Source organism: Eleutherodactylus coqui, chromosome 4, assembly GCF_035609145.1.
Source record: "Eleutherodactylus coqui strain aEleCoq1 chromosome 4, aEleCoq1.hap1, whole genome shotgun sequence".
Classification (NCBI taxonomy): Eukaryota; Metazoa; Chordata; class Amphibia; order Anura; family Eleutherodactylidae; genus Eleutherodactylus; species Eleutherodactylus coqui.
The window spans coordinates 285,171,986-285,198,416 of NC_089840.1; the positions used below are offsets into that span (position 1 = coordinate 285,171,986).

General features: G+C 48.1%; 1 protein-coding gene across 1 annotated transcript in view; it reads left to right on the plus strand.

Moving 5' to 3' along the window:
• The first annotated feature begins 1,086 nt into the window (after positions 1 to 1,086).
• Positions 1,087 to 26,431, plus strand: part of LOC136624361 (gastrula zinc finger protein XlCGF26.1-like) — a 31,623-nt gene continuing 6,278 nt past the window's right edge. Inside the window, exons 1-7 of the mRNA XM_066598326.1 lie at positions 1,087 to 1,142; positions 13,070 to 13,250; positions 19,795 to 19,931; positions 20,531 to 20,710; positions 20,800 to 20,923; positions 21,006 to 21,070; positions 21,441 to 21,543. Of these exons, the coding sequence (XP_066454423.1) occupies positions 19,854 to 19,931; positions 20,531 to 20,710; positions 20,800 to 20,923; positions 21,006 to 21,070; positions 21,441 to 21,543 (550 nt within the window). The 5' untranslated portion in view covers positions 1,087 to 1,142; positions 13,070 to 13,250; positions 19,795 to 19,853. The remainder of the gene's footprint in view (positions 1,143 to 13,069; positions 13,251 to 19,794; positions 19,932 to 20,530; positions 20,711 to 20,799; positions 20,924 to 21,005; positions 21,071 to 21,440; positions 21,544 to 26,431) is intronic.

Genomic DNA, 26,431 nt, shown 5'->3' on the forward strand with positions numbered 1-26,431 from the left:
TAAGAGGCAGATGGGGAGATGCGATCATTTATGGGGATATTAAAGTCACCCAAGATGAAGGTTGGAATTTCGCAGGAGAGGAAGTGGGGCAGCCAGGCAGCAAAGTGGTCCAGAAACAGGCAAGGAGCACCTGGGGGGTGGTATATAACTGCAACTCGCATGGACAGTGGGCAGAAAAGTCATAGCATATGTACCTCAAATGATGGGTAGTGAGGGTACGAGGGGGGTGACCTGGTAGGTGCATTTTGGGGTTAGAAGAGCACCTACTCCTCCTCCACACCTGTTTTCCGGTCTTGAGGTATGTGAGAACTTCAGGCCGTTATAGGACAGTGCAGCAGGGGAGGCCGTGTCAGACTGCTGCATCAACGTTTCTGTTAGAGCTAGCAGATTAGGGATTTAGCAGTAAAAAAAAGTCACGGATGGTGGGGAGTTTATTACATGCTGACTGGCAGCTCCAGAATCGCACATTTAAAGAGGGTAGCGGAAATATCTCTCTTGTACCCGGTAGAGATCACCTCTTTGACCCAAGCTTCCTTGATGGCAGTTAGCCAGACCCTCCATGATAATAATGCCCCTTTTGTGCCCACACACAGTAATAATAGCCACAGTAGTGCTCCCTTGTAAGTAATACTGTCCCCTCTATCCATCCTAGCAATAGTGCCCTCTTGTTCCCCATATACATTAATAATTCCCCCTTTGTGGTTTGTAGTAATAGATCTGCCTGTGAGCGGCCCCTTACAAAATAGCAGTGCCCACCTGACCTCCACGCTATATTGGTCACTTGAAAGTCCATATATAGTAATACTGTCCCCATGAATGCTCCCCTATATAGTAATAATGCCGTTTTCTCCTGATGTGGCAATAATGCCAACTTATAAAGTACTGCAGTAATGTCCCTCGGCTCCTCCGTCTCGCACACACACGCTCGGCTCCGCTCCTCCGTCTCGCACACACACACTCGGCTCCGCCCTCCGTCTCTCTGAATACATCCTCACACAGCAGAGTCCTGCATCCACTGAGCGGATAGACCTGGTCATGTGACCCCTTGTCTCCTCCCACACACTGATCACATGACGGTGACATCATCACAGGTCCTGTAAGCACAGAACAACCCCACGGCTCCTGTCCGGCTGCAGGTGGAGGTATGTGGGGTCACCAGCACTGGGGGGCAGATTTATGGAGGCCGGGAGTTACATGTGCAGATCAATTATTAGGAAGCAGGGGGTGGTAAGAGGGTGCAGGGGGGGTGGAGGTCGTATGCGATAAGCGGGGTGGAAGCAGGGGGCGGTAAGAGGGTGCAGGGGGGGGTGGAGGTCGTATGCGATAAGCGGGGTGGAAGCAGGGGGACAAGTTAGTTAGTTATCCCGCTTGGATGACGAGGGTCTGTAGCGCCGATCTAGAATGACCGGGAGCATTGTGCCATCAGTGTTGATGTTGGAGGAGATAACGCCGCGGACAACCAGGGGGCCGGCTCTCGATTTTCCTACCAATTGCTGCGGTTGGAGCACCGTGGACTGAACAGCTTCTTACAAGTCGTGTCCTTGGGATTATTTTTGTGATTGACTCAAGCCCCGACTAATCCGACAAGTCGCATGTATGTGAAGCCCAAGCTTTCCTATTGGTTCCCTCACATTTGCAATGTTGTGTAGCATGCTGGGTTCACAATATGCCCGTGACCGGTGATGTTTTGTAGCTCATGTTCCCCCTATGGATCTTCCTCTCTGTTGCATCACATGAAAGCGCGGTCTATGTGTGATGCACCTTTTACAGGAGGAAATCCTAATGTCAAAGCCCTAAACTAAGCCCTAGCTGCAGGAAAAACCCAAAACACATAGATCACCTAAGACGTGCTGTCCGCTCCGCCGCGTCTTCTGCCCGGCTGTTGTCTTCCGGCATTTCTTCTGGTCGGGGATTATAAAATCCCCACCTCCAGAAAGTGCTGCCTCTGATTGGCTGAGCGTCGCAGCACTCAGCCAATCAGAGCCAGCGCTCAATGAACCAATCACGGCCATTCAATAAATGAATGAATGTCTATGATTGGTTCATCAAGCGGAGGCGGGGATTTTCCAATCCCTGACCAGAAAAAAATGACAACTGCCAGGGACCGGGTAGAAGACGTGGCGGAGCTGACAGCACTTCTTAGTTGATGTTTGTTTTATATTTAAATGTTTCTACCCTGTTTCCCTGAAAATAAGACATAGCATGATTTTCCTGAATTTTTGAGGATGCAAAATGATTTTTCAGGCTTTTTGAGGATGCTTGAAATATAAGCCCTACTCCAAAATTAAGTCCTACTAATAGTTAATTAAAAAAGTCAATTTAAATAGTGTCCAGGCAGCTATACATGTAAAAAAGTTAAACCTTTTTGAACAAAAATTAATATAAGACACTGTCCTATTTTCAGGGAAACACGGTATTAAACTCTTTTCCACATTACAAAAGGTAAACTGGTAATATATGAATGTTCAATAAAAAATACTTTTTCCTGAGAATTCTTCATATAACTCATCTAATCCAGCTTAGATACGGACATTCCAAACTTCTCCTCGTATGATTCATCAGGGGGATATTGGGAAGAAGGGAAAAGAGATGTTTCTTTCCTTATTGGGGGGGTGGGGTGGAACACAGGGGAAGGGGGGGGGGGGGGGGTAACAGCAGAGGCTTTCAACCAGGCCAACAATAACCATTGAGCCAAAACGATTCTGAGATGTATTTTGAGTGTCATTTCTTTTTTATCCCCCTCTTACTATTATCTCTGTTTCGGTATAGGGAGGTCACAGGACCCATTTCCACGCCGTGGTGCCCAGGTCTCTCGCCCCCCATCATAGAACACTTCTATGTGGTGTTTATTGGCGGGTCTCCCACCATTACTCCAAGTACCAGCAAGTTAGTTTAAGGGACTCCTTAATAGATCCTTTTACCCATCGAGGCAAAATCTCAATGAAGCTCTCCCACATTTCAAAGAAACTTTGAACCTGTGCTTCTTTTGCTATTGTTGCCTCCGCCTAATCCACACGCATGAGGAAAGATAGTTTTCCCATAAAGAGCCGTCACAGCCTGCAGGACTGTTTTAACCCCGGCCATGGCCACCATGTGTAATAGGTTTCGACTGCCTGATGTACATCTGATTTCATCCTGGTTAATGTGTTCAAACTGCACCTATGAAACAATGCTGGCAGTCCGAAAGGGAACCTGTGGCTGACAAATCATCCCTCAACTAACTAGCATACAAATCACTCCACATACCCCCTTCCTATATCTCCATGCCTTAACCCCCCCCCCCCCCCTCTTATTTCGCTAATAGACCCTTTTACCATAAAGTAAAAGCCTTCAAGTGATACACATAGGTTTCTGGTTTATAGTTGATATCTAGTCCTCAGATGATGAACTACATCAACCTGGCAACTACTTTTTATATTTCGTACTGCTATTCAGCAACGCACTGCATGTTTAAAATATCTGTCATGGTAATTGTATACTAACTAGAGATGAGCGAGCACCAAAATGCTCGGGTGCTCGTTACTCGGGACGAACTTTTCGCGATACTCGAGGGTTCGTTTCGAATAACGAACCCCATTGAAGTCAATGGGCGACCCGAGCATTTTTGTATTTCGCCGATGCTCGCTAAGGTTTCCATGTGTGAAAATCTGGGCAATTCAAGAAAGTGATGGGAACGACACAGAAACGGATAGGGCAGGCGAGGGGCTACATGTTGGGCTGCATCTCAAGTTCACAGGTCCCACTATTAAGCCACAATACCGGCAAGAGTGGCCCACCCCCTCCCAACAATTTTTACTTCTGAAAAGCCCTCATTAGCAATGCATACCTTTGCTAAGCACCACACTACCTCCAACAAAGCACAATCACTGCCTGCATGACACTTGGCTGCCACTTCTCCTGGCTTACATGCTGCCCAACCCCCCCCCCCCCCCCCCCCCGCACACCAAAGTGTCTCTGCGCAGCCTTCAGCTACACTCATGCCACACCACCCTCATGTCTATTTATAAGTGCGTCTGCCATGAGGAGGAACCGCAGGCACACACTGCAGAGGGTTGGCACGGCTAGGCAGCAACCCTCTTTAAAAGCACACAATGCTGTACAGAAGCAATGAGAAATAGAATCCTGTGCCACCGCCACCAGGAGCTGCACATGTGGGCATAGCAATGGGGAACCTATGTGCCACACACTATTCATTCTGTCAAGGTGTCTGCATGCCCCAGTCAGACCGGGCTTTTTAATTCATAGACACAGGCAGGTACAACTCCCTATTGTGAAGTCCCTGTCGACCGACAGCATGGGTGGCTCCCTGGAACCCACCGGCGGTACACAGAAATATCCCATTGCATTGCCCAACACAGCTGAGGTAGTAATGTCGTGCTTAATGCAGGTGGGCTTCGGCCCACACTGCATGCCCCAGTCAGACTGGGGTTCTTTACAAGTGGACACATGTAGGTTAAACTCCCTGTGGACCCACAGCATGGGTGGGTGCCAGGAAGCCACCGGCGGTACATAAATATATCCCATTGCATTGCCCAACACAGCTGAGGTAGTAATGTCGTGCTAAATGCAGGTGGGCTTCGGCCCACACTGCATGCCCCAGTCAGACTGGTAATATGTACCTTAACAGTAACCGCGTTAGTGGTAATGTGGTGGTGACTGCGGACCTAGTAGCGCGGTTTTATTTTGTTGGTTTTCGGAATGTGGCCAGGATTAAGTGGGCCGTGGCGGGGGGATGGTGGGGGGGCTCTCTTGTTGTGTCGGTAAAGGTGAAATTCCTGGACTGCCACCAGACGAACCAATGCAAAGGCATTTGCCAAGAATGTTTTCATTGTTGGAGGAGGAGGGGGATGTTTTTGAGGCACTATGTGTCCTCTCCACGTGTCCATGGTTATATGCACCTTAACAGTAACAGCGTTGGTGGGAAATGGCCTCGCCGCCATCATGTCTTTGGGAAGCCTCTGTTTCCACACCCCAGAGACATACCATTAGCAGCGGTATAGGCAAAGCCCATAATTAGTAACATTTCAGCCGTAGCATTAGCGACAGGCCCCACTAACATATCACTAGCAGCATTATAGGGGGAGCACAGTCTTAGTTCCATTTCAGTAATAGTAGCAGCCTACACAGGCCCCAGTAACAATTCCGAAGCAGCAGTATAGTGGGAGCGCAATCTTAGTTCCATTTCAGTAATAGTAGCAGCCTACACAGGCCCCAGGAACAATTCCGAAGCAGCAGTATAGTGGGAGCGCAGTCTTAGTTCCATTTCAGTAATAGTAGCAGTCAAGGCAGGCCACAGTAACATTCCCATTGCAGCAGTTTAGGGAGATAACAGTCTCTTTCACATTTCAGTAGCTGCAGTATAGACAAGGCCCCAGTTACATTTATGTAGCTAAAGTGTAGGCCAACCCCACACACCTTTCTGTACCATGAGTGCAGGCGAAGAACATAGAAAATACTATGATTACACTGTAGGTGAGGGCCCCAAAAAATTGGTGTACCAACAGTAGTAATGTACCTCAGAAAAAATTGGCCATGCCCAACCAAGATGGCAGGTGAAACCCATTAATCGCTTTGGTTAATGTGGCTTAAGTGGTAACTAGGCCTGGAGGCAGCCCAGTTTAACGAAAAATTGGTTCAAGTTAAAGTTTCAACGCTTTTAAGAGCATTGAAACGTATAAAAATTGTTTAGAAAAATTAGATGAGTGAGCCTTGTGGCCCTAAGAAAAATTGCCCGTTCTGCGTGATTACGTGAGGTTTCAGGAGGAGGAGCAGGAGGAGGAGGAGGAATATTATACACAGATTGATGAAGCAGAAATGTCCCCGTTTTGGATGGTGAGAGAGAACGATGCTTCCATCCGCGGGTGCAGCCTACGTATTGCTTAGGTATCGCTGCTGTCCGCTGGTGGAGAAGAGAAGTCTGGGGAAATCCAGGCTTTGTTCATCTTGATGAGTGTTAGCCTGTCGGCACTGTCGGTTGACAGGCGGGTACGCTTATCTGTGATGATTCCCCCAGCCGCACTAAACACCCTCTCCGACAAGACGCTAGCCGCAGGACAAGCAAGCACCTCCAGGGCATACAGCGCTAGTTCAGGCCACGTGTCCAGCTTCGACACCCAGTAGTTGTAGGTGGCAGAGGCGTCACGGAGGACGGTCGTGCGATCGGCTACGTACTCCCTCACCATCCTTTTACAGTGCTCCCGCCGACTCAGCCTTGACTGGGGAGCGGTGACACAGTCTTGGTGGGGAGCCATAAAGCTGTCCAGGCCCTTAAAAACTGTTGCACTGTCTGTGCTGTACATGCTGCTCGATCTCCGCACCTCCCCTGCTACCTGGCCCTCGGAACTGCGCCTTCTGCCACGAGCGCTGTCGGATGGGAATTTTACCATCAGCTTGTCCGCAAGGGTCCTGTGGTATAGCAGCACTCTCGAACCCCTTTCCTCTTCGGGAATGAGAGTGTGAAGGTTCTCCTTATACCGTGGGTCGAGCAATGTGTACACCCAGTAATCCGTAGTGGCCAGAATGCGTGTAACGCGAGGGTCACGAGAAAGGCATCTTAACATGAAGTCAGCCATGTGTGCCAGGGTACCTGTACGCAACACATGGCTGTCTTCACTAGGAAGATCACTTTCAGGATCCTCCTCCTCCTCCTCAGGCCATACACGCTGAAAGGATGACAGGCAAGCAGCATGGGTACCGTCAGCAGTGGGCCAAGCTGTCTCTTTCCCCTCCTCCTCATCCTCCTCATGCTCCTCCTCCTCCTCCTGAACGCGCTGAGATATAGACAGGAGGGTGCTCTGACTATCCAGCGACATACTGTCTTCCCCCGCCTCCGTTTCCGAGCGCAAAGCATCTGCCTTTATGCTTTGCAGGGAACTTTTCAAGATGCATAGCAGAGGAATGGTGACGCTAATGATTGCAGCATCGCCGCTCACCACCTGGGTAGACTGCTCAAAGTTTCCAAGGACCTGGCAGATGTCTGCCAACCAGCCCCACTCTTCTGAAAATAATTGAGGAGGCTGACTCCCACTGCACCGCCCATGTTGGAGTTGGTATTCCACTATAGCTCTACGCTGCTCATAGAGCCTGGCCAACATGTGCAGCGTAGAGTTCCACCGTGTGGGCACGTCGCACAGCAGTCGGTGCACTGGCAGATTAAAGCGATGTTGCAGGGTGCGCAGGGTGGCAGCGTCCGTGTGGGACTTGCGGAAATGTGCGCACCTTTACGAGCAGGTCTGACAAGCGTGGGTAGCTTTTCAGAAAGCGCTGAACCACCAAATTAAAGACGTGGGCCAGGCATGGCACGTGCGTGAGGCTGCCGAGCTGCAGAGCCGCCACCAGGTTACGGCCGTTGTCACACACGACCATGCCCGGTTGGAGGCTCAGCGGCGCAAGCCAGCGGTCGGTCTGCTCTGTCAGACCCTGCAGCAGTTCGTGGGCCGTGTGCCTCTTATCTCCTAAGCTGAGTAGTTTCAGCATGGCCTGCTGACGCTTGCCCACCGCTGTGCTGCCACGCCGCGCGACACCGACTGCTGGCGACGTGCTGCTGCTGACACATCTTGATTGCGAGACAGAGGTTGCGGAGGAGGAGGAGGAGGAGGGTGCTTTAGTGGAGGAAGCATACACCGCCGCAGATACCACCACCGAGCTGGGGCCCGCAATTCTGGGGGTGGGTAGGACGTGAGCGGTCCCAGGCTCTGACTCTGTCCCAGCCTCCACTAAATTCACCCAATGTGCCGTCAGGGAGATGTAGTGGCCCTGCCCGCCTGTGCTTGTCCACGTGTCCGTTGTTAAGTGGACCTTGGCAGTAACCGCGTTGGTGAGGGCGCGTACAATGTTGCGGGAGACGTGGTCGTGCAGGGCTGGGACGGCACATCGGGAAAAGTAGTGCCGACTGGGAACTGAGTAGCGCGGGGCCGCCGCCGCCATCATACTTTTGAAGGACTCCGTTTCCACAACCCTATACGGCAGCATCTCAAGGCAGATAAATTTGGCTATGTGGACGGTTAACGCTTGAGCGTGCGGGTGAGTGGCGGCGTACTTGCGCTCCAACAGTTGCGCTAGCGACGGCTGGACGGTGCGCTGACAGACATTGGTGGATGGGGCCAAGGACAGCGGAGGTGAGGGTGTGGGTGCAGGCCAGGAGATGGTAGTGCCTGTGTCCTGAGAGGGGGGGTGGATCTCAGTGGCAGGTTGGGGCACAGGGGGAGAGGCAGCGGTGCAAACCGGAGGCGGTGAATGGCCTTCGTCCCACCTTGTGGGGTGCTTGGCCATCATATGTCTGCGCATGCTGGTGGTGGTGAGGCTGTTAGTGGTGGCTCCCCGGCTGATCTTGGCGCGACAAAGGTTGCACACTACTGTTCGTCGGTCGTCAGGCGTCTCGGTGAAATACTGCCAGACCTTAGAGCACCTCGGCCTCTGCAGGGTGGCATGGCGTGAGGGTGCGCTTTGGGAAACAGTTGGTGGATTATTCGGTCTGGCCCTGCCTCTACCCCTGGCCACCGCACTGCCTCTTGCAACCTGCCCTGCTGCTGCCCTTGCCTCCCCCTCTGAAGACCTGTCCTGAGTAGGCGTTGCAAACCAGGTGGGGTCAGTCACCTCATCGTCCTGCTGCTCTTCCTCAGAATCCTCTGTGCGCTCCTCCCTCGGACTTACTGCCCTTACTACTACCTCACCGATAGACAACTGTGTCTCATCGTCATCGTCCTCCTCACCCACTGAAAGGTCTTGAGACAGTTGCCGGAAGTCCCCAGCCTCATCCCCCGGACCCCGGGAACTTTGCAATGGTTGGGCATCAGTGACGATAAACTCCTCTGGTGGGAGAGGAACCACTGCTGCCCAATCTGAGCAGGGGCCCGAGAACAGTTCCTGGGAGTCTTCCCCCTCCTGAGCATGTGTCATTGTAGTGGAGTGAGGAGGCTGGGAGGAAGGAGGAGCAGCAGACAGAGGATTCGGATTTGCAGCAGTGGACGGCGCAGAACTGTGGGTGGACGATAGGTTGCTCGAAGCACTTTCTGCCATCCACGACAGGACCTGCTCACACTGCTCATTTTCTAATAAAGGTCTCCCGCGTGGACCCATGAATTGTGCGATGAATGTCGGTACGCCAGAAACGTGCCTCTCTCCTAATCGCGCAGCAGTCGGCTGCGATACACCTGGATCAGGAGCTCGTCCTGTGCCCACACCCTGACTTGGGCCTCCGCGTCCTCGGCCGCGTCCACGTCCTCTAGGCCTACCCCTACCCCTCAGCATGCTGTATTACCAGTGATTTGATTTCCCAGGCAGGAAATAAATAGGCGCAAGCCTGCAGGCCAAATATACTTTTTTCCCTTTTTTTTAAAAGGAAAGGCCCACTGCAACTATTCAATGAATAATAAGTTTAATAACTGTGTTGTGCCCCTGCAAATGTGTCACAGAACTTTAGTGTTGCAGAGTTATTAACTAGAGCAGAGCAAGGAATTTCACAGGCAGGAAAGAAAGTGGCGCAAGCCTGCTGTAAAACGTAGCTGGCTGCGTCTGATTTTTTTACGTTCTCCACGCAGCACACACGTACCCAGAGCCCTGAGGAGTGTCAGAGGCAGGCCAAATATACTTTTTTCCCTTTTTTTTAAAAGAAAAGGCCCACTGCGTCTATTCAATGAATAATAAGTTTAATAACTGTGTTGTGCCCCTGCAAATGTGTCACAGAACTGCAGTGTTGCAGAGTTATTAACTTTGGCAGAGCAGGTATTTCCCAGGCAGGAAAGAAATTGGCGCAAGCCTGCAGTAAACCGTAGCTGGCTGCGTCTGATTATTTTTACGTTCTCCACGCAGCACACACGTACCCAGAGCCCTTAGGACTGACAGAGGCAGGCCAAGTATAATTTTTTCCCTTTTTTTTAAAAGGAAAGGCCCACTGCGTCTATTCAATGAATAATAACTGTGTTGTGCCCCTGCTAATGTGTCACAGAACTTTAGTGTTGCAGAGTTATTAACTAGAGCAGAGCAAGGAATTTCACAGGCAGGAAAGAAAGTGGCGCAAGCCTGCTGTAAAACGTAGCTGGCTACGTCTGATTTTTTTACGTTCTCCACGCAGCACACACGTACCCAGAGCCCTGAGGAGTGTCAGAGTCAGGCCAAATATACTTTTTTCCCTTTTTTTAAAAGGAAAGGCCCACTGCGTCTATTCAATGAATAATAACTGTGTTGTGGCCCTGCCTACACAATTCTGTCCCTGTAGTATCAATGGAGGGTGCAATGCTCTGCACAGCCGATTTTGAGAAAAAAAAAAAATGCAACACAGCTAACAGCAGCCTGCACAGTACTCCACACGGTTAAATGTGGCCCTAGAAAGGACCGTTGGGGTACTTGAAGCCTACACTCACTCCTAACACTCTCCCTGCCTAACCACCACTTCTGTCCCTAATGCAGGGTGCAATGCTCTGCACAGCCGATTTTGAGAAAAAAAAAAAAATGCAACACAGCTAACAGCAGCCTGCACACAGGTAGATGTGGCCCTAAGAAGGACCGTTGGGGTTCTTGAAGCCTACACTCACTACAAACACTCTCCCTACAGCAACTCCAACACAACTGGACTTTCCCTCAGCTAACTCACAAGGCATCTGAGGCGAGCCGCGGGAGGGGCCGACTTTTATACTCGGGTGACATCTGATCTCCCCAGCCACTCACAGCAGGGGGGTGGTATAGGGCTTGAACGTCACAGGGGGAAGTTGTAATGCCTTCCCTGTCTTTCAATTGGCCAGAAAAGCGCGCTAACGTCTCAGAGAGGAAACTGAAAGTAACCGGAACACCGCGTGGTGCTCGTTACGAGTAACGAGCATCCCGAACACCCTAATATTCGCCCGAGCATCAAGCTCAGACGAGTACGTTCGCTCATCTCTAATTCTAACGCAACAAATATGTAAAATTTCTCTTATTTTTGTTTGTTTATTATAAAACCAATAAAAATTATTGAAAAGGAAAAAAATTGCCCATGTCGGGTTAAACAGACAGGCCGACGGTAGATGTGTTGTAGTGAATCTGTGTCCTGTGATCCGAAAGTTGTGAAGTACCGTGCAGTCCCACAAGCAATGGCGGAGACCCACCCCCGCCTCCCGGCAGTGAAAGCAATTGTCAAATGTAAATATGAGTGTCTATGAGTCCAGCTCGGTCGCGATGGGCCGTTCAGCAATAGAGCCTCCAATTTCTCCAGGCTAAGAAAATATCCCAACGGAGAGCCCAGTTCCCGAAGGTCCCGCAGGATCAGTGAGAGAGACTTAGACGGGTTAATGATTAGAAGTATGTCCTCCCCGAACGCTGCTACCGAAATATCAGGGTGGCTCGCTTGGATTGTCTGTACTAATGGCACTGGCTGAAAATGATAAAGTAGGGGGTCCAGTGAAAAATTAAATAGTAGGGGCGAGAGGGGGCAACCCTGTCTAGTTCCCCTAACGATATCTATAGGTTGGGTTATATGACCGTTTACCATGAAAGTGGGGTTTATTTCTGATTGGATATATTGTATGAAATTGTAAAAATTTGCTCCAAATTTCCCATGTTGTAGGGTAGAATTTAAAAAAGGACAAGGCACTTTGTCAAACGCCTTTTCTGCATCTAGGGCAAGTTGTAACATCTGAGGGGCGTGCGGTTTACCAGCGTCTATCGTTGCAGCGATGGCCGTTCATATATTTTTGTTGGAAGTGTCTGCATATTGTGAATCCTCATTGGGAGGGATGTATGAGAGTGGAGAGTAGGCTTTGGAGGCGGCTGGCTAGAGCCTTTGTCAGGAATTTATAATCACTATTTAGTAGGGAAATTGGCAATAGGACTGGACTAGTAGGGATCTTTATTGGGTTTAAGAAGGAGTTTGGTCCTGGAGTCTAGAATCAAGTCAACCTGTGTATTTTAGGAATATATATAATAGTTTGGTTGCTGTAAGAGCCATCTCTGTCAGCAGGATCTTGTAATACTCACTACATTGGGGGCCTGGGGTATTATTATTTGGTGCAGCCATGATTACCTCCCGTATCTTCTGTTCCGAGAACAGTGATTCCAGGAAGGCTACCTGGTCCGGTGTGAGTTTGGGTAATACAAGAGACTGTTGCCAGGAGTCTATCTTCTTCATGTCAGTGGGGGTTGCCCTATAGATGTCTTCAAAGTAGTCGCATATGGTCCCCTCTATGTCTGTTTGTTCGGAGTATCTCATCCCTGTGCGTGGGTCTGTGATATATGTGATTGGTTTTTGTTTTTGTTGTGAGTTTGCTATACTTGCCAGCAATCTGCCAGGTTTATTGGCTTGGCGGTAAAATTTATTCTGTTCCAGTTTAGTGAGCCAAACTGCCTGCCATTGCACGAAAGCTTCTAAAGTTTGTTTAGTTTGTCTTGTTGGGAAGGGGAGCGGCGAGCTGCCGCTGTGCAGTCAGCAGGGAATGTTGGAGTTTACTGAATTGAGACCTGATCTGTTTCCGCTTAAATGAGACGAAGCTTATCACATGGCCTCTCATCACTGGTTTGGGCATCACCCAAAGCAGAGGGGTGTTATTTAAGTGTTCAATATCGTTGTTCAAATAGTTAGCCCAATGTGTTTTTAAGTATTTGTGAAAATCTTCTGAATTGTATAGATGTAATGGAAAAGGCCAGGTTCTAATCCTTACTGCTAAGTTTCTACCGATGAGGGTCATACTAATCGGGGCGTTGTCCGTGATCGCTATGGGTAGTATTTCTATGGCGGAGAGCCTTTCAAATAGGGAGAGTGCAATAAGAAAGAAATCTATCCTGGAGAAGCTCTGGTGGGCCAAGGAATAAACTGTATATTCTCTGGAAGTGGTACTGGTCATGCACCAGAGGTCACAAAGCATTCCCAGTTCCATGAGATAGGCCAGATCTTTAGAGGGTTGCATGTGGGACACATTTAGTGAGTATTTGTGTAGGGTTAGGCAAATAGTGGTGTTAAAGTTCCCCCTACAACTAAGTGTGTGTCCTGTCTATGAAGTAGAAAAGAGGTAATTTTGGATAAAAAATTACTGTTTGGATGATTTGGGGTATATATATTGAGGAAAGCATATTGTTTATTGTATATATTTACTGTTTATAGCAGATGTCTACCCTCTTCATCAATTAGCTCCTCTACTATGGGGGATGACAGGCCCCTTCGAAAGAGAATGGCCACGCCACGAGTCTGGGATGTATAGCAGGAGTCTAGGCCCTCAAGGAGGCTCCTGATGCAGACTGCCAATGCATTTACTGTAAAAAGACCACATCCGGTCCAAGGCGCCTCAAGTGAGTGAGGACCTTCTTATGCTTGATCGGTGTGTTGAGGCCCGTCACATTCCACGAAACCAATTTAAAGGGGTTGTCCCGCGGCAGCAAGTGGGTCTACACACTTCTGTATGGCCATATTAATGCACTTTGTAATGTACATTGTGCATTAATTATGAGCCATACAGAAGTTATAAAAAGTTTTTTACTTACCTGCTCCGTTGCTAGCGTCCTCGTTTCCATGGAGCCGACTAATTTTCGCCGTCTAATGGCCAAATTAGCCGCGCTTGTGCAGTCCCGGTCTTCTTTTTTCAATGGGGCTGCTCGTGTTGGATGCCGGCTCCGTGTAGCTCCGCCCCGTCACGTGCCGATTCCAGCCAATCAGGAGGCTGGAATCGGCAATGGACCGCACAGAAGCCCTGCGGTCCACCGAGTGAGATCTCCGCGGCCATCTTCATCAGGTAAGTAAGAAGTCACCGGAGCGCGGGGATTCAGGTAAGCGCTCTCCGGTGTTCTTTTTTAACCCCTGCATCGGGGTTGTCTCGCGGCGAACCGGGGGGGGGGGGGGGGTTGAAAAAAAAAAAAACCTGTTTCGGCGCGGGACAACCCCTTTAATGTCGATGGAGCTCATGTATTCTTGTTGTGATGTATACCTGGTGTTTGTCATAGTGACAAGAGTGGATTAGTGTGTGTCAAGTTAATATTTATTACCTTGTTCCCCATCATCCCAGCGAGCAACGTAGGATCAGATAGATGCAGGTCAGGAACCCACGCGCCAGCCAGCTCAACCTGGGAGGCAGCGGAGAGGAAAAACATCTTGGCGTCAGAACAGTACAACCATCAAAATTAACCATTAACATTCTTAGTTGTATAGTTACCAGATCAAAATGAATACAAAAAAAATGAAATAAGAGAAAGAAAAGGTACTGCTGCCCTGAAGGGTCAATGTGATCTCCGGCTCTAAGCCTCTTGCCTACTGGAGAACGTCAGTGTTTCCCAAAGCCTGTTTTATTGCAGGTGACCATCTTTGTTGAGGTTGAAATATCGACCTGCTGACCTTGGGTCATCGTATATCAGGTATTGAACATTATGTTGCGTTTTAAGCCTGGCCGGGAGCAGGAGTTGGAGCTGTATATTTTTCTTGTGAAGATAGCGACAAATTGGGGAGAAGGTCCTGTGTTTCTGGGAGACAAGCGCCAAAAGTCCTGGAAAATCAGCACTTTGAAATCTCTGATCTGTAAAGTTGATTGACCGCAGTAATCTCTCAGGATCCTCTCCTTAACTGTCCAGTTTAGATATCTCGCTTTTACTCATCTGGGACGTTGGTTTCCTGCATCTGGAGGTCTGTGGGGTCCAATTCTATGGACTCTTTCTATACAGGTGTTATCAATGGGTATGTCTGGGGGTAGAGCTTTAGGGAGCTGCTCCGTCAGGAGAGTAAGCAATTCACAACCCATGATGTTCCCTGGGATACCTATGAAGCGCAAGTTGTTTCTGCAGTCTTGATTCTCCGAATCCTCAAGCTTCTCCTTCAGTTTCTGCTCCATTTCTCAACATATGGTAATTGATTGTTGGAGACTTGAGATCTCCTGAGAACCCACTTTATTTTCTAGTTCTGTAATCTTCTGGGCATTTGTGGTTATAAGTGAGAGGGCGCGTTTGTCAAACATCGGCATAAGAAATTGGGATACATCTTGTGCCACCGTGGCAGCTTGTAGTGTCTCCTGAGGTTGATGAGCGAGATAGGCTATTACTTGGAGAGCATTATCCTGATGCTCTGGTGTGAGAACCAGGGTCCCCCTGATTGATGAGCTGCTGCAGTCATCATGGGCTCAGAGCCGGCAGACTCCCCCTCTCCACAGCGGAGCAGGCTCAACGCCTCTCCTCTCCTTCTCTCCTGCTGAACCAAGCAGCTGCACAGCACCGTAGTGACTTTCCTCCTCACCACCGCTCCCCAGAGGATGGTTGGGTCTGCGGCGAGCTCCTCAGCTAACAGGTGAGGCTGTTACTGTCTACTCGTTTGCAGTGAATGCCTGGATAGTTTCAGTAATCAAGGCCGGGAATGTGCAGGCCTCGCTAGGCCGTGGGTCCCGTATGTGCCTGTGGTCACGAATCCGCCCTAGAGGGGACTCTATTCAATCCTCAGTAGCACAGGAGGACATCGGCCAGGTGTTTTAGCTATCCCAGGCTCCAAAATTGCGGGATGAGCCTAAATCCTGTTCAGCAATCTGTTTTTTGTTTTTTTTTTAAAGCAGCTGGGGCTGATTTTCGAAGTAGGGGTTATATTTCAAGTCACACCCCCAAAAATCCTCGCACGTAGTACTACAAAGTCGCGCAACTTTGTTGCACGACGTGCGACTTTATGGCACCACAAAATTGCGATATTGCCACCAGAAAACGCTGCGATATTGCTTACACCACCGATGTGATATCGCTGCGATTTTTCCCGCCACAATATCGCATCACCCGTGTGAACAGGCCTAAAGCTCCACGTTTGAATATAGCCTCACTGCAGTTGGATTGATTAATGAAGATTACACTGTGGAACACAATTTTTGTAACAGATAAGCGGCTTGTAGTTACTTGCGCTAAATTCAAATATGATATCTGTTTTTTTCTGCCATGTTTTTCAATGGGAATAATGTAATCTAATTGCCATTGTATTGTATTTTTTGGAAATTTGCCTTTACAATTAATCCAGTCGACTCGATTAACCTTGCTTAATAAAAAGAATAACAAAAGTGATTGCACAACTATTTCACAATCACTGTTACACACCGCATGCTGACCAAACACTATAAGGGTAGGTTTGTGTAACATATAGGGTACGCACCGCGTGCTGGCTGAACACTATAAGGGTAGGTTAATGTAACATATAGGGTACACACCGCTTGCTGACTGAACACTATAAGGGTAGGTTTGTGTAACATATAGGGTACGCACCGCGTGCTGACTGAACACTATAAGGGTAGGTTAATGTAACATATAGGGTACACACCGCGTGCTGACTGAACACTATAAGGGTAGGTTTATGTAACATATAGGGTACACACCGCATGCTGACTGAACACTATAAGGGTAGGTTTGTGTAACATATAGGGTACGCACCGCGTGCTGACTGAACACTATAAGGGTAGGATTGTGTAACATATAGGCTACGCACCGCGTGCTGACTGAACACTATAAGGGTAGGTTAATGTAACATATAGGGTACACACCGCGTGCTGACTGAACACTATAACGGTAGGTTTGTGTAACATATAGGGTATGTCTCCACGTGGCGTAAAGACTGCAGATCATCCACCAGTAAGTTGTAATTAATGAACTGTGTTTTTACAGGTCATTGGTTAGACTCAATTAAAGAATCAAAATCATAAAACAAAAATACATGTTAAGTATCGCTGCATCCATAAAGGTCCGATCTATCAAAGTAATGCATTATTTACCCTGCAAGGTGAACAGCATCCAAAAAAACAATTAAAAACGCCAAAAATGCGCTTATTGGTCATTCTGTCTCCAAGAAAAAATGTAATTTAAAAATGAGCGAAAATTCATATGTATTCCAATATGGTAATAACGTAAACTACAGGACGTCCCGCAAGAAATGAGCCCATGCAGAACTATGTGGATGGAAAAAAAAGTTTTTGATCGCAGAAAATGGCAACAGAAAATAATTTTATTTTAAATTAAATGATTTTGAAAAAAAATAAAAGTAGTATAGCAAAAAATAAACCACATAAGTTTGGTATCGTAGTAATTATACTGAACTACAGAACAAAGTTATGTCAGTTTTGTCGCAGTTTATGGGCCGCAGAAACAAGGCGCACCGGAAGATAGCGGAATTTCATGTGTTTGTTTCATTTTACTTCACTTTTTAAATGTTTTTCAGTACAGTATACGGCACATTTAATAATACCACTGAAAAATACAACTCGTCCCGCAAAAAACAAGCCCTCATACAGTGACATCGATGGATAAATAAAGGAGTTACGAAGAAAATGCTTGGTCACTAAGGAGTTAAATAACTTCAAAATGAGACGTGCGGCTATTATTCAGTGTAACCAGTGTAATCAGCAGCTTTTAATTTTACAGAAATGTATCAAAAATCATTGCGCACATTAAGCTCTTGTATTCCATATATCCTTGAGTGTTGGAAGCTTACTGACCCCTTCAGAGTGATAGTACAGCTCTCAAACACAGCGGCAGAGATAGTGATTGCAGTGCAGTTACTTCCAGTATTAGTGAATACAGTGCAGTTACCTCCAGTATTAGTGAATACAGTGAAGTTACCTTCAGTGATCACAGGTGATGTGCCCTCTGATTTGGGGTCATACATTTATCTTCTTGCTCTGGGCCCAGACCGCCATAAAGGCTTCTTCCAGCTATGACTAGTCTCTGCACACGCTGTCCATCCTGACGCTACTCCAATTAACCTCTCAGTAACTCCCCTGTAGTACTAATGCATCTTCTGTGACCTGACAAATCAGTAATGTCTCTTTCCCTATAATTCAGGTGTCCTTTTGTGACTCCACTATACTATAAGGCTGCCTTTGTTGGCCCACTTAGTTATAGTGCCCCCTATGTATCACCCAGTGCCGCTCTGTTCCCAGCATCACCTGACTCCGCCCCCTCTCCAGCCTTGCGCCCAGTGTGTCTGGAGTTCGTGGGACAAGTCGGGTAATGCTGGGAACATTACCGCTGGGCGGCAGGCCTGATAGTCAGGAAGACAGAAGATGGTTAATAATGGTGCTAATGAACTGCGGGCCAGCAGTGGGGGCCGAGCAGTGGGGTGTGGAGGGTGTTGTGTTCGGGGTCAGCAGTGTTGCGTAAGGGAAGAGGGGTGAATGTCCGGTAATTGTATTATTATAGGGGATTTTGTACGTCACATAGTATGTTAGGCTTAATGAAAACCATATTCATCTAATTCTTCCTGCATCAAACCTCCCCTCCCCCTTGGACGGCAAGAAGAAGCCCAACAAGCCAAGCTCATTTGAAGGAAAAAAATTCCTTCCTGACTCCATGATGGCAGGCAGAGTAATCCCTGGATCAACATTTGAGATCAACAACACCGTTGGTCAGCTAATGTCTATATCCTGTAATAGCATAGCGCTCTAAAAAGGCATCTAGTCCCATCTTAAACTCCTCTGGATTTTACCATCACCACATCCTCAGGCAGAGAGTTCCACAGTCTCACCACTCTTACAGTAAAGAACCCCCTTTTCAGTTGGTGATGAAACCTGCTTTTCTCTAGAAATAGAGGATGCCGTATTGTAACCATCGCAGTCCTGAGTATAACCAGATCATGGGAGAGATCCTTGTATTGTCCGTAATGTATTTATACATAGTTATTTGATCGCCCCTTAACCGTATTTTTTTCAGGGTGAATAATCCAAATTTTGATGCCTCTCTGGGTATTCCAGTCCTTTCGGTCCGTTTATTAGTTTAGTTGCCCTTCTTTCATCCCCTTCAAGCACTGCAACATCTTTCCTGAGCACCGGTGTCCGGAACTGTACACAGTATTCCATGTGGGGCCTGACAAGTGCCTTATATAGTGGGAGGATAATGTTCTCGTCCCTCGCCCCTATACCTCTTTTAATGCACCCCAAGACTTTGTTAGCTTTTGCAGCAGCTGACTGGCATTGATTTCTCCAGTTAAATCTACAGCCCACTAGTACCCCCAGGTCCTTTTCTATATCACTTTTCCCTAGCAGTACCCCATTTAGTGTATATTGGTGACATCCGTTTCTCCTGCCCATGTGCATAACCTTACATTTATCAACATTGAACTTCATTTTCCATTTTTCTACCCAAGCCCCCGGCTTATCTAGGTTATTTTGTAGCCATAGATCGTCTCCAGTTGTATTAATTTTCGTATATAATTTTGTATCATCTGCAAATACTGATATTTTTCTGTGCAGTGCCTCTATCAGGTCATTGATAAATATATTGAACAGAATGGGGCCTAATACTGAACCCTGTGACACCCTGTCGCCCAATCAGAGTATGAACCATTTATTACCACCCTCTGCTTTCTATCTCTGAGCCAGTTCCTTACCCAGATGCACACGGTTTTGCCCAGACTGAGCTGCCTCATTTTATATATCAACCTATTATACAGCACGGTATCAAATGCTTTAGAGAAATATGGATATACAAGATCAATAGACTCTCCAGGTCCAGCCTAGAACGTATTTCATTGTAGAAGCTAATCAAATTGGTCTGACATGATCGACCCCCCCCCCCCTCCCCCATGCTGATGAGCGGTTATGGTGTTGTTTTCCTTGAGGTAATCTAGGATGGCGTCTCTCAGAAATCCCTCAAATATTTTTCCAATTATTGAAGCGAGACTTACCAGTCTGTAGTTACTAGTCTCTCTTTCAGACCCCTTTTTGCATATTGGAACCACATGGGCAATGCATCAATCCAGTGCTATGACCCCGGTCTCAATAGTGTCAATATAAGAAATGGCTGTCTAGCTATCATGTCTCTTAATTCCTTTAGAAAACTTGGGTGTATTCCATCTCGACCCTTCGATTTTACATTGTCTCGTCTTCTTCCCATTCAAGATACTCGGCTGATATCTTCTATATCAGATAATTATCCTGATTGACCCGACAAGGATGGACAGGAACCGGGACAAGATGGCGGAGAGTATATTCACCCTCACCCTAGAGATACTCTTCCAGCTTACAGGAGAGGTGAGAGATTCTGGGGATGATGTCACGTTCCATCATTCTTATCTCTGTCAGTCTATGTTCACATCTATGGCCGAGGATTTACTGCAGATTCAGTCCTTTGGCCGCCTTCACATGAAGTGTGATTACTGCGGGTGTTCCACAATGGTAGCCTGCAGCTATTACCCAGTAAATCCGCACTGGCCAAATCCGCATCTTAATGGCTCGTATTATGCTGCGGACTTACTTGCCAAACTGCTGCGGATTTTATCCTTTGTTCTTCAGGAGTTCAAAATCCGCAGCATAAATCCGTAGTATAAATAGTCTCGCTGTGGATTTAGAATCTGCCGCAGTTCTCAAAGACTAAGTAGATTTGTTATAGAAAATACCGGCACCGCGTAAAAGACATTTTATAAATCTCCCCGCATGGCCTGTACTGTAAATGCTGCAGCCAAGTGTGAAGACGGCCGGAATGCTGGAAACTATTGCAGCAACAGCCAACAGAATAGAACAACAGAACTGATGAACACAGATGTGAAGAGCCGACATAACTGCCGGACCAGACTGGGAGGACTCTAGAAATGTCTGCAGGGATATTTATGGATGTGTCTTCTCATAAACAGGATTACACTGTAGTGAAGAAGACTTCTAGTGATGGCTGTCAGGCCCCGGTGTCTGATGGATGGGGGAGACCCCTGAGCCCAATCACAGGGCCTCCACCTCACCCCCTGATACTGGAGGAGATCAATGAGCAGAAGATCCTAGAACTCATCAACAAGATGATTGAGCTGCTGACTGGAGAGGTAACACCGCTGGGAATGCTGGGAGATTATACTGTAACACTATGGCGGTATAACGTGTCTGGGTGATGACGGTATCATTGTGTTGTCAGGTTCCTATAAGGTGTCAGGATGTCACTGTCTATTTCTCCATGGAGGAGTGGGAGTATTTAGAAGGACACAAGGATCAGTACAAGGACGTCATGATGGAGGACCACCAGCCCCCCCTATCACCAGGTAATAGACAGGACTAAATCCGCACGGCCTTTATTATTTGTATGTAGAGAATAAATTCAGTGGCTGTCTGTGTTTTCTGCAGGTAGATCCAGTAAGAGAACAGCAGCGGAGAGTTGTCCCCGGCCTCTTCTTCCACAGGATGATCAGGTAGATGGAGAGAAGGTCTCATGAAATCTCCCCCCTGGTCTGTAGGACGGCTGGGAAGGTCTTGTGTTTAGTCTTATTATATGATTGATACTTGTGTAATGAGAAAGCTGGAGATGGCAGGATTACAGCCGACCGCAGACATTAGATCTCCACATCTTATCACTTTTTTCTGGTTCTGGAGACTTCTGGTTGGAATAAAGAAGCAACAGGTTGGAGTTATACAGGAGACCTGCAGCTATTTGGCCCAGATCACTACTGCTGTCATGTCATTCCGGCTCCTCATACTAATTAATGACCTTTTCTGGCCATATAAAACCTTCCACACGACTTCTCCAACTGTGTGATGACTTTTACAATATTTATTTCACAGCTGGTGAAACTGGAGGAAGATCTGATCCCCATTGATGCTACAGAGACACATGTGAGGGGGGATCAGCCGTGTAAGGAGGGGATTCCTATAGATGGCCCCCCAGGTGAGACTGCATGTAGAGAAGAGTCTGTGTTGTCGGGGTTTTCAGCTGTATATTCCCTTATTCAGCCACAATTTATCTATATATATAAAATAGGATGTGTGTATGCGCCACCATAACTCATGGACGCCTGGAACAATTTCAACCAAACTTGATACATATATGTCATTCCGTGTTGACAATTTTTTTTTTGGGGGGGGGGATAAGACAACCCCACTACCCCAGGGGGGAGAGGTGTCGAATGCCGGAATTGTACTTGAGCAGATGGTTTTTATTTCAGTCTTACACAGACTACCTCCTCCTCCTCTAATACTAATATATTGCACAGACCTCCTGCTCCCAGATAATATCTTACACAGACAACCTCCTCCTCTGCTCCAACTACCACGCAGCTTCCCACCAGCACTGAGCCACTATGTACCACACAGAAATGAACCCAGCAGCCACTCTTATAAAAGCTGTCCAAAACTAAATCTGTGTTGCCCACAGAAACCAATCACAGTGCAGCTTTCATTTTACCTCAGCAGTATAACAAATGAAAGCTGAGCTGTGATTGGTTGCTATTGGCAACAAAAATTACAGGGGAAGATGGGGAGTTTTTGATTTTTAATTACGCCAGTATTACACAGTCCACCTGCTCCTCAGATAATAATATTTTACACAGACAACTTCCTCGTCCTCAAATACTAATATTACACAGACGACCTCCTCATATGCCATTATATTACGCAGACAACCTCCTACTCATATACGAATATATTAAACTAATACTATATATATATACACACATGTTTAAATTCTTTTCGTGTCTAAAAAAAAAAATACATGGGCAAAGCCGTGTAATCAGCTAGTATATAATAAAGTGTAAATGTTATATAATATTTTTATGTAAACCTAAACATTCAATATTTTCTGCTAAAAAGAACTGAGGGAACATCTCAATCACACATCAGATCTGGATAATCTCCATCCTCTGCAGACGCTTTCATGTCTGTCACATGTGCTCATTGTGAAGCTGCTCTCATCTGTGAAGAGAACGGGGTGCCAATGGCCGACCTGCCGATTCTGGGTTGTCTGACGAATGCTCTTCAGGCTGCATGGTGCTGGGATGTGAGCTCAGCTTCCACTACAGGACGTCGGGCCCTCGTGGCCCCTTATGGAGTATTTCTGATATATACAGTTTGTTATTTCCCCTTAAAGGGGTTGTCCGGCCACACAGGGTAAAAATTTTTATAATGCTGCTGCTTTCCTTTCAGTAAGGATAGTAACAGACAGCATACAGGGGCTCAAACCGGCCGGCAGATCAGCTGCAATGTCAGTTTCTTACCTTAGATTCTGATCTTCACTGCAGCTTTCAAAGATGGCGCCTCTGTGTGCGCGCTCCCGATGGTAGTAAGAGACATGAAAAGGCAGGATTTCATGGCCTCCCTCAGCTCACGTCCTAGCCCCGCCCACGACATGCCCACCTCTATTGAACTGCTCTACAGTCTCTCCCCGCCCAGGCCCCGCCCCCTGCTGCATACTATAATCAGAGGGGGTGTGGCCAGGGGAGACTGCGTTATACACTCATGTCAGGATAAATTTCCTGGCATGAGTGTAAACAGCAGCACAGTGTATAGTGAATGGAGAGGGGCGGGGGAGAGACCAGAGAGAACTCTCCTGCAGCCCCCCACTGCAAGGCTACCTACTGCCCCCCACCCTGCTAAAGTGAAACAAAACATTTCCCCACACTCACATGCCCTCATAGTGCCCCTCCCACGGCGACCCCCCCTCACAATGACCCCCCCCCCCACAGTGCACTCTCCCACAGTGCCCCCCTAATGATCGCCCACAGTGCCACAAACAGTGCCCTCTACAGTACCCCCTACACATGCCCCCCAGTGTCACCCCTACAGTGCCCTCCAAAGTAGCCCCCCTCATTCCCCCCAACCATAGCATTCTCCACAGTCCCCCCTCAACAGTGCCCCCCCAGTATTCCCCCCCCACAGTGCCCTCCGCAGTACCCCCCCCCCCCTACACATGCCACCCCCCCCCCCAGAGTCCCCCCACTGCACTCCAAAGTAGCCCCCCTCCACATGCCCCCCATCCACAGCGTCCCTATACAGTGCCCCCCCTGTGACCTCCCCCACAGAGTCCCCCTTTACAGTGCCCACACACAAGTACACTAACAGCACCCCCCCCCTCCCCCCTCCCCCCGGGACTTCTGACAGCCGGGTCTCCTGACATTGCACACACACACATCACTGCCGCTCGCTCCCCCCCCCCCCCCCCCGGGACTTCTGACAGCCACTTGCACACATCCATCCATCCATCCTCCCCCCTCCCTCCCTCCCTCCTCCCATCCCCCCACGAGAGCCCGCCCCTCCTCTCATTCTTACCTTGGAGTTGAAGAGCCAGCAGACACACAACCCCTGCAGGCAGAACTGAGCTTCCCAGGCTGAAGTTCTTCTGCACATGCGCAGAGCTGTGCTGGAGAGGCGCGTCCCTGGTCGTCCCGACAAGAAGAGGACTAGAGACCTGTCGGAACCAGGAACCATGGCAACCGAGGAGCAACACGGGGGGGGGGGGCAGCCAAGAGGTAAGTGAATAACTTCTGTTTGCCTAATTTACAATGCACAATGTATATTACAAAGTGCATTGTATTGGGCAAACAGAAGTAATGAGACCTAATGTTTATGGCCGGACAACCCCTTTAATGTTTTGGTAGAGCCACAGGCACCGTGTAAGGAGAAGCCATCCTCATTCTGCATTCAGCTGCTCCTTCCATCTGCCCCCAGCTGATACCCCATGCACTATGTCAGGGTCTCTGCAACATCCAATCACTCTATCAGACCTGGACCCCCGTCCCCAGTGCTGCCCCCGCACATGTGCAAGTACTATTATCATGTCCCTCTCCTCTGCTGCTGGAACCAGAAGGACTGGGCATGCTCAGTAGGAACTTCCCACATCTTGGTACAAGTAACAGACAGCTGGGTTAGTGAATGGCTACAAACATATCTGTGCCCACTGATAATGGCGGTGCCGGGCTTATAAAGGCGTCTTTATTCCCCGGTCAGCCGTACATGATCAGCAGACTGTAGTTGCAGTGCAGTTCAGGGCAGTTTACAGCAGGGGGCCTCAGCAGCTCTTATCCACCCAGAAGTGTGTACCTGCCTGCGCCCATGATTGGCACACATGAGAAAAATCCTACATGCCATACGGACACGTAGGCGAAGAAAAATGGCCATCAAATTATGTACGTACGCTTGCCTGACCAGACACAATTCTGGGTAAATTCTAGACTTAATTCCGTGCGTATGCTCCATTCAGACATGTTATTCAGATAGATTCAGTATGCTTATTACTGAACCAGCAGCACATTTATAGTCCTCATGGGATAATATATCATAGAATATGGCAAGGAAAAGCTGTTTTTGTCCTAAAGGCGTCCAAATTGCAAAGAGTTATAAAATCAAAGGTGGAGAAAGTTATGAGCATCAATTAGAAAAAAATACAATAAAAAGTGTTAAATTAATAGAAAGGTAAAACATGAGTAACAGAAACCTATAATATGAACCTTAGAGATGAGTGAACGTACTCGTCCGAGCTTGATGCTCGGGCGAATATTAGGGTGTTCGTGATGCTCGTTACTCTTAACGAGCACCACGCGATGTTCGGGTTACTTTCACTTTCATCTCTGAGACGTTAGCGCGCTTTTCTGGCCAATTGAAAGACAGGGAAGGCATTACAACTTCCCCCTGCGATGTTCAAGCCCTATACCACCCCCCTGCAGTGAGTGGCTGGCGAGATCAGGTGTCACCCGAGTATAAAAATCGGCCCCTCCCGCGGCTCGCCACACATGAGGTCTGACATAGCTGAGGGAAAGAGCTGTCTTAGTGGAGCTGCTATAGGAAGAGTGTTAGGAGTTAGTGTAGGCTTCAAGAACCCCAACGGTCCTTCTTAGGGCCACATCTAACCGTGTGCAGTACTGTGGAGGCTGTTTTTTTTGCAGTGTTGCACCCGTTTTTTTTTTTGGTGTATCGGCCGTGCAGAGCATTGCGCCCTGCAGTAATACTACAGGGACAGAAGTGGTGGTTAGGCAGGGAGAGTGTTACGAGTGATTGTAGGCTTCAAGAACCCCCACGGTCTTTCTTAGGGCCACATCTAACCGTGTGCAGTACTGAGGAGGTTGTTTTTTTGCAGTGTTGCACCCGTTTTGTTTTTTTTTGGTATCTCGGCCGTGCAGAGCATTGCGCCCTGCAGTAATACTACAGGGACAGAAGTGGTGGTTAGGCAGGGAGAGTGTTAGGAGTGATTGTAGGCTTCAAGAACCCCCACGGTCTTTCTTAGGGCCACATCTAACCGTGTGCAGTACTGTGGAGGCTGGTTTTTGCAGTGTTGCCCTTTTTTTTTTTTCCAAATCGGCCGTGCAGAGCATTGCGCCCTGCAGTAATACTCCAGGGACAGAATTGTGTAGGCAGGGCCAGAAGACATATATTATTGATTGAATATACGCAGTGGGCCTTTCCTTAAAAAAAAAAGGGCAAAAAATCTATTTGGCCTGCCTCTCACAGTCCTCAGCGTTCTGGGTACGTGTGTGCTGGGTGTACAACGTAAAAAAAATCATACGCAGCCGGCTACGTTTAACAGCAGGCTTGCGCCACATTATTTCTTACAGCGTTCTGTTTCTGAATTACTGGTAATACAGCATGCTGAGGGGTAGGGGTAGGCCTAGAGGACGTGGACGCGGCCGAGGACGCGGAGGCCCAAGTCAGGGTGTGGGCACAGGCCGAGCACCTGATCCAGGTGTATCCCAGCCGACTTCTTCGGGATTAGGAGAGAGGCACGTTTCTGGCGTCCCCACATTCATCGCACAATTAATGGGTCCACGCGTGAGACCTTTATTAGAAAA